The 9353-nt window shown below is 32.7% G+C and overlaps 1 protein-coding gene across 1 annotated transcript; it reads right to left on the reverse strand.

Moving 5' to 3' along the window:
* Positions 1-5361: 5361 nt before the first annotated feature.
* Positions 5362-6364, reverse strand: LOC145623681 (non-specific lipid-transfer protein-like). Its single transcript, XM_081676534.1, has 2 exons — positions 5908-6364; positions 5362-5629 (listed from the first exon to the last, which is right to left on the reverse strand). The coding sequence occupies exons 1-2, from the start codon at positions 6252-6254 to the stop codon at positions 5620-5622; spliced, it is 357 nt and encodes a 118-aa protein (XP_081532660.1). The 5' UTR covers positions 6255-6364; the 3' UTR covers positions 5362-5619.
* Positions 6365-9353: the final 2989 nt, after the last annotated feature.

Consider the following 9353-nt stretch of genomic DNA (forward strand, 5'->3'; position numbering starts at 1 on the left):
TGGGGATAACTTGTGATAACTTGTTGGCCTAATGCGAATTAGTGATGTTGCATGTAATATAGCATGTCCCCAAGCAGAAATTGGGAGATTGGATTTCATAAGCAATGGTCTAGCAATTAACTGAATACGTTTTATTAATGACTCTGCTAGACCGTTTTGTGTATGAACATGTGCTACAGGATGTTCAACATTTATCCCAATGGACATGCAATAATCATTAAAAGCTTGAGATGTAAATTCACCAGCATTGTCAAGCCGAATAGTCTTAATGGGAGTATCTGGAAAATGTGCCCGTAACTTAATCAATTGGGCAAGTAATCTCGCAAATGCCAGGTTACGAGTTGATAACAAAGACACATGTGACCATCTAGTTGATGCATCAATTAAAACCATAAAATATTTAAATGGTCCACATGGGGGATGTATGGGCCCACAAATATCTTCTTGTATACGTTCCAGAAAACTAATTGATTCAAAATTAATTTTAGCTGGTGATGGGCGAATAATCAACTTGCCTTCCGAGCAAGCAGCACATGAAATATTATTATGAAGAATCTGTTGGCTCTTCAAAGAATGTCCACATGAATTCGTAATTATTTTTTGCATCATTATTGAACCGGGATGGCCTAACCGGTCATGCCAAACAACAAAATCATCAGTAAACTTCTGGTTTACTATAGCATGAGCTTCAATAGCATTGATTTTTGTGTAGTACAAACCACTAGAGAATGTTGGTAGTTTCTCCAAAACATGTTTTGAGCCTTGATTTATATTTGTGATTTGAAGGAATTCGTTATTTTCTTCATTGATTGTCTCAATATGATAACCATTGTTGCGAATATCCTTAAAACTTAATAAATTTCTCTGAGACAATGGGGAGTATAAAGCATCAATTATTTTAATTTCAGTTCCCCAAGGCAACTTTATAGTGGCTCTTCCGGAGCCCTCAATGATATTTGTACTACCCGATATGGTACTTACATTAATCCTTTTCATCATCAAATGAGAGAAATATTTTTTATTTTTAAGTATTGTATGTGTAGTTGCACTGTCAGCAAGACATAATTCTTCACCATTCATAGCAAATTGAACTTGAGTAATATCCATGTTCTTCATGAAATAAAATACATGTCAAAATATTAAGCATAAAAATAAAGATGATAAAACAAATAAATCAATAAAAACACTTAAATAGTTCATAAATTTATAAAGCAAAAATCCTTATTGCAACGAAAGAAATAAACTTAAATAAATCACTAGAATAAGCAAACATAAGTCTAATACTTAAAACTAACATAAAACAATATAATTTTAATTATTCCCTTCTGGGGCAGTGAAGAAATCGGCAACTTCTAAATGAGTTGTACAAACCCGAGACCAATGACCTTTTCCTCCACAACGGTAACATATATTGTTATCACTTTTCTCTTTTTCATCCCTACGTTCCCACTTCTGGTGGGAATGTGAGTTTGTGAAATGACCTCCACGACCTCTACCATATCCACGTCCACGACCCTGGCCGCGCCATTGGCCACGACCACGACCTCTACCTCGGCCACTACTGCTGGAATGGTCTCTGTTTTTAGTTTCTTTCCCGTTATGGGTTGTCACATTCGCTTCAGGGAATGGAGTAGAGCCAGTAGGACGTGATTCATGATTGTTCATTAACAGCTCGTTATTTTGCTCAGCCACAAGAAGACAAGATATTAATTCAGAATATTTTTTAAAACCTTTTTCTCTATATTGTGTCTGCAGGACAATATTATTAGCATGGAAAGTGGAGTATGTCTTTTCAAGCATTTCTGCATCAGTAATATTTTCTCCACATAATTTCAATTGAGAAGTTATTTTAAACATAGCTGAGTTATATTCACTAACAGATTTAAAATCTTGCAATCTTAAATTCAACCATTCATAACGAGCTCTAGGGAGTATCACTGTTTTTTGGTGGTCATACCTTTCCTTTAGATTACTCCAAAGGATTTGTGGGTCTTTCACAGTTAAATATTCATTTTTGAGCCCTTCATGGAGGTGATGGCAAAGAAAAATCATGGCTTTAGCCTTATCTTGAGGTGTTGCCTTATTAGCCTCTTTTATTGTTTCACCAAGCCCTTTAGCATTTAGATGTATTTCAGCATCTAACACCCATGATAAATAATTCTTTCCGGTAATATCAAGGGCCACAAATTCGAGCTTGGCAAGGTTCGACATTTTTCACTATACAAAATAATATTAAAAGATAAGTATATATAAATAGTATCCAAAATATGTACTAAACGTTATAATCATGCATAAATAATCCTGATACAAGTCATGCATAAATAAGAACGAAATAGAAGATGAGAACGTTAGCATGGAGAAAAATAAGAATGGAACCTTAAATTATTTATCATGCTCTGTATTCGTTATATATGTTGATATTCCAATAAATAAGCATGCAAAATTAGATAAATGTTAAATTATAATTGTTATGGGCTACGATCATACTTACATGATAATAATAATATGGGATTCTAGAAAAATGTTTGGTAATCCTACTCATTTGACTAGCAATGGTGCTGATAACGTGTTAAATATGGAAGAGAAAATAAAGAGAGATGAGGGAAGATTGTTACGTTGTATTTCATATTCCATCTAGTACGGGATATATATAATGTACATTTCCTAGGGTTCCATCAATGGATAAAACTAAATACCCAACTCTAGAATATTTTAGATTGTACATGGGATAATAGTCATCCATATTTAGATATTATCATAACATATTATTATTATTATTATTATTATTATTATTATTATTATTATTATTATTATTATATCTCAAAAACAAAAGTCATACAACCTACAATAAATTAGTGGGAAGCCGAGATACAATCTGGGCCCCCACTCCTCTAGCTATAGCAAAACCTACCCTAGTGAAGATATGAGCTGCAGCACGAGCCCCAATGTCTTGCGTCGTCGAGAACCTCTGAATCCGCTTCAGTAACGCAACAGCCTCCTTCTCTAATTCCCCAAGCGAAGAAAAGGAGAAGGGTATGAAACCATATCCAATAGCCTGACATCGAGCTTCATACTTAACCCGCTTCCGATGAGCAGCATCAGCCACAACCCGCCCAGGAATAAAGTCAGATAGCCCTGACTGTGTCAAAGGAGAAGACCCTGTCAAATCAACACAGACATCGCGACCACGATCCCATGAATAAAGTAACACATCCGCAGGTCTGAGGGCCTCGTCGTTCCCTCCAGCCAACCCAACGGCAACCTCTTTTCTCGCTGAAATCCCAGAACGATAACAAACATCAACAAGGGTATCCCGAACAACATTATGCCGATGTTTAATACCCACAATACCAGCACAAGACACCGCGTGATCACCGAAAATATCTCCAGCAAAAACCCTCGAACAAGCAGAGCACGACGTGGAGATAGAGAACAATGGAACACCCAACCGATAGGACAACACACATCGATAAGTCTTGGCGTTCATCGTCTGACCCAACCCCGAAATAGGAACCGCCCGAAGCCAAGCAGAGGTGTGATCACCCTGCTGAGATTTCCACAATGCTGATTGTCGAGGAGTTAAAGAATAAGCAGATTCTGCAGAAGCGGTAATCTTTGTGAAATACATATCTGCCAATTTCTTCATGAGTTTAGGGGCAGCGACCTCACTCGGATTACTCAAAATGTCAGACTCCACTGTTCCATTAAACAGACACAACGCATCCTCAAAGGCTCGTCCAAGACCAACAATGCCAGAATGCCGAAGAAGTTGTGTCTGCAACCCAGCAGACTGCAACCGAGAAGCAAGAAAAGCATAGTGACGAACATCACCTGCAGAATAAACACCAAGCCCTCCAAACGCAAATGGTAAGGTGGCAAGCCGCCACTGCCAATCACCAAACCCAGGCCCCGAAGCGGTAACAATACGCTCCAAGGAAGATCGAAGAGCTCCATCAAAAGTGCGCTGAGCTACCTCAAAAGTACTAGGAGGACAAGTACGTAATGCAAAGTAGAGTTTTGAAACTCCAGTACATGCCCTAAGTAACAACAATTCACACTGAGGATCATCTAGCATAGCGACTTTATCCATAATTATTATTATTATTATTATTATTATTATTATTATTATTATTATTATTATTATTATTATTATTATTATTATTATTATTATTATTATTATTATTATTATTATTATTATTATTATTATTATTATTATTATTATTATTAACGTTTTTGTTAAAGGTAAGATTGCAAGATTACAAAAAATAAATAACCAAAAGTCATGGTCTTAGCAGGCCATTAAATGATCGAGGTTCTGTTCTTTCGGAAGGAATCACTTGACTAAATGCTAAATCGAAATGTTTAATTACATTACGTCAATACATCTGTAAAATAGTACAGATCAATATCGAGTTCATGTTTGAATTGAGTGAATGAAGATAGTGTTAAAGACGTGTGTTATAGTACGAATATTTACTCCCCTAGCAAAGTAAAATGTTTATTTTGGATACGTGACCTTATACCTCATCACTCAATATTCTCTCTTATGTTGTGTTACATTCCTCAAAGTAATTTAATGTACTCATAGCTCCCTTCAAATTTTAATGTCAATATTGGCCATTTCGAGCTTATAAATTTATAATTATTCATTTGATTATTTTAAATTGTCAACTTTTAATTGCCATTAATAGGCATAACCATTTTCGTGACTATAATTATGTTGAAGAAGACAGTACAAAATTAAGAACATTGCATTTATATTGCAATGAGATTGTGACAAATGTTGTAACTTGTAAGAAATGGAGCTAGGGATGACAATATTAAGTGGATATCCACTAACCCGCTCCACCCGCAATAAATAAATGGACGAAAACCCGAACTAAATGGATGAGAAGCGGGTGATGGATGAAGCGGATGATGGATCGGATCGGATGTGGATGATACTTTTTTCACCCGTTAACAATCCACCCACCCGTTTAACATAATTACATTTTTAATCTAGGATTTTTAATTATAAAATATGAAATGTGATGATAATTACTTATTTTTTTTTGTTGCAAATTAATTTTTCAAACAATATATGATTATTGTTTCATTTTTTATTAATAAAAATAAAAAAAATTTATTGTACAAATAATCAAAAATTAGAGTTTATGTGAGTTTTTTCCCACTTTAATACTCATCCATTAGTTATCCGCTCCACCCGTTTCATCCACAGATGATGGACGGACGGATATGGATGATGGGTGAAGCGGATGACGGATGGATATGGATGGAGCGATTAGAGTAATGGATGGATGCGGATGAAGCTCCACCCGATCCAAATCCGATCCATTGCCATCTCTAAATGGAGCCATTCAATTCAAATATAAAAAGTACAACCATCTTTATTTTCACAATCGAAATTTGATCGTAGAAATAGTAGAATTTTCATAAAAGAAAACAAAGGCACAAATTTAAAAGTACAGTACCATGCAAAACAATACAGAAAAATTAAACAATCTACGTGATATGACTCGCCAAAGATCGACGCCAATATCGACTCTTTTTTTTATTATTATACTACTTAGGCCACTTCTAGGTAGCTCCATCTTTTAGTTTTGCTACAACATTAGCCGTTTAGTGGATGCTGCAAAACAAATCAAATTCAAACAAACACATTAGATTACTGTATAAACAAGATCATCAATAGAAATCTAGAATAAATAATGGACCTTTAAAATAAATTGTACTAGCTCCGTTAACTTTTAGTTGTAACAAAAAGGTATTATTTGTGAGATATAAAATATTTCTTTATTGCAACTAAGAATTAATGGAGATAATAGATTTTTTTTTTTTTTTTATAGTAGTGATCGGGCATCTGATTGGTTAGTTAAATACTATAATAGAGAGAGAATTGAGGCATACGCGTTGCAGTTGGTGCTGGGGCTAATGGCGTAAGGAATGCTAACACCACATTTGCCAGGGAGACCAGCAGCCTTGGAATAGTCGATACCGGAAATGGCAGCAGCAGCACTTTTTAGGCAACCACATGCAACTTTCTTGTCAGCAGCAGAGGCAGCTGCTGCGTTGAGAGCCTTAATCCCACCGCAACAACCCGACGTTGGGGCAGCGCCTCCCTTTAGGTAGGGAATGCACGGGGCAACTTTGCTAGAAACCAAGCCGCATGTAACGGCTGCCTCGGCTAGTGGTGCGGCCACTACAATGCACATTACAAGTGCACAAGCTAGCTTGACAACAGTTGAGTTAGCCATATTATATGTAGTTTTACGTAATTTGTTAATTTAGTTAACAAAATGCAAGAGTATTGAGGGGTTGGTTTTTTTTTTCTTTCTTTTGTTTTGCACTTTTGCTTGGTGGTTTAACAAGCTTATTTGAGTGGTCTATTTATAGAGAATTTGTAGGGAGTGTGAACTAATGAAACTTAGTCTTATTATTGGTTGAAAATTATTATAAATGGACAAGTTGGTAGTTGGTTAATTGATTATTGAATGCTTGTATTTCTGCTTGATTGATTGGTTATTGGATGGCCAAGTGTACTTTTCTTACATTTACCGTTAAAACATACATAATGATCATCTACGTTACTAGTCTTACTACCACCTTGATATTTTTTCCAATTCTCGTGATTTACCAATTTTTAGAAAATAATACTCCGTACTACTTGTTGAGCTTCTATGTTTCTAATTTCTACTTTAGCAATTTTTGGTATCATGGTATGGGAGCTCAGAGCTGATATGATGATCTTGGAGATTAAAATAATTTATTTTTTTATTTTATTTTATTTTATTTTAACTATCATAAACGTCAAATATCTTTTTAAGTACAACTAGATTAATGAACAATTGTCTTTAAAGATACTCTATAAGTCGATCTATAATTCTATAGTCTTCGAGTTAAGTACTTTACGATATTTAAAGTGTTATACTACACATTTAAAGTATTCTTTATAAATTATGTTGGGTATTTACTAACATAATTTGGTAAAGGGTCTTGAGAACATGTATTAGGTCGATCTCCATACGAAATTAGTAAGCAGGTAGGCAGTCCTAAATTTAAGACTAATAATATGGATTAGCGAGTATTTCTTCGCTCGCTTTTTATAAATTGTAACATCAAAGCTAGTCTAAGAAAAAATATAAGATCAGATGGGGATCAAAGTGAGGAGTTTATAGTTTAAAATATAGACGATTGAGGTATAGATAATTATTAGTGAGAGAGGGAAATAATATAGAGTAGTAAAAAAGGAGTTAGTAAAAGATTGGAATTAATCAAAAACTGAAATTTTCATCATACACCCGGGTGTACCATGCTCATGGTACATCTTCTTAAAATACAAGAGTACGTTGTGAAAAAGTGGAAAGAACATCGTGTGCAAATACAAAGTACACGAGTGAAAAAATCAAAACAATTCTCTCCTTGACTTAAGGGATTGATTTGTTTTTTTATTTTCCTGGATTTATGAAATTGATTTATAATTTACATACTATATTACTTTTGGTAAATTAAATTTCATATTTTTGTTATTAGAGAGTAATTGATTTTTTTTTTCAAGTAAAGAAAAATTGAGTTTTTATAAAGAGAGAAACCATGATAAATTTTGGATTTTGAAGTGATTTAGGGCCTGTTCTGTTCCGTTGAAATTCAGTTCAGTTCAGTTCAGTTCAGTTCAGCTCAGCTCTTAATTTATGTCTAATGATATTGCTAATGATATAAAGCAAAATTTCATTCTTTTAAGCTCTTATTACAACGACAACATCAACAAAAACAACAACAACAACAACAACAACAATAATAATAATAATAATAATAATAATAATAATAATAATAATTGAAATAATAATACTAATAATAATAATCAATAAATAATAATAATAATCATCAATAAATAATAATAATAATAATAATAATAATAATAATAATAATAATAAATAGTATATGTGTTTAAAATGTTTAGAGGTTTCAAGTTTTTAATATATTTTCCATACATTTTATAATATATTTTCCATACATTTTATAATTATAATTATATAGTATATTTTTCGTAAATATTTTAATATGTACATTTGTATATACACATATGTATAGTAATAAATAATCAATAAATAATCAAAGATCACTAATCCGTAGTTAAAAATCACTAATTAATAAGTTCAGTTCAGTTCAGTTCAGTTCAGTTCAGCTCAGTTCAGTTCAGTTCAGTTCAGTTCAGTTCAGTTCAGCTGAGTTCAGTCAATCGGAACAGGCCCTTAATGTTATTACAGAGTTGATTTTATCATTCCAATGAATCTTTTAATTAAAAAAAATGTAACTAACGAATTCGTTGTTTAAAGAGAAGGTATTTTTCATTTTTTTTTATCTATTTTTCCGGTTTTGGTAGTATATTCTAAGGTTGAAGATGATATTCTTCATATTCTGATGAATGTTATTTTATCATTTTTTTCAATGTTCTTTAAGGTATATAAATTAAGCATGTTCTTTATACTTGAATAATATGTTCTTAAATTTTGAATTTTTGAAATTTAAAAATGAAATTTTGAATTATATTTGGGTAAAAAATAATTTTAGATAGACAAAATCTTGAAATTTGAATATTTTGAAATGATTTGACATTAAATTTTTGGTAAAACTCAGTTAGTAATTATCTCTTATATTTTTTAATACCGTTTATCATAAATTACTGTATTATTTATATTTCAGTGATATGTTATTTTATAAATTCATAATGTTCTTGTAATTATATAATATGTTCATTATGCTTTAATCGGGGTGTACCATGCGCATGGTAAACCCGGGTGTACGAACCACTAATTAATCAAAAACAGATGAAAGGAGAAAATTTTACAATAAGAAACAAAAGGAGTAATCATATATGGATTCAATAGCTCTTTTTTCTTGATTTGGTTATGTGAGGTATACGTGTTTTCAACATAAATAAAAACAAACACCACAAAGTATTGGGTGAGTCCGTCCGTCCATTTAACCATGAGCCCCTCACACAATACATAAAATTCTAAAACTAATATGTCTAGTTACTTTTATGAAATTTTCAAAACTACATGAAATATCCAAAAAAATTATAATTAAATCTCTAAAGTCGAGATGCTTATATACTTGTACACTGTATTTCATAGAAAATGTCTAATTAGGAATTACTTATACTTGATCATACAATACTTTCTCATATGATTCAATATATTCTTTAAATTAAAGAAAATCTGCCTGTAATTAAGGCCAATAAAGTTAAGTGTTACAAAAAATTTTGAAAACAGAAAAGACTGAAAAGTCGTTACTTAGAAAGGCTAGTACCATACTACCATTTCTCTCCCTCTTGATTCATTAAAACAACTGGT

Source organism: Chenopodium album, chromosome 3, assembly GCF_948465745.1.
Source record: "Chenopodium album chromosome 3, dcCheAlbu1.1, whole genome shotgun sequence".
NCBI lineage: Eukaryota > Viridiplantae > Streptophyta > Magnoliopsida > Caryophyllales > Amaranthaceae > Chenopodium > Chenopodium album.

What these genes read in the sequence shown, in the direction of transcription:
- LOC145623681 (XM_081676534.1), bottom strand. Translation starts at nt 6,254, where the DNA reads ATGGCTAACTCAACTGTTGTCAAGCTAGCTTGTGCACTTGTAATGTGC.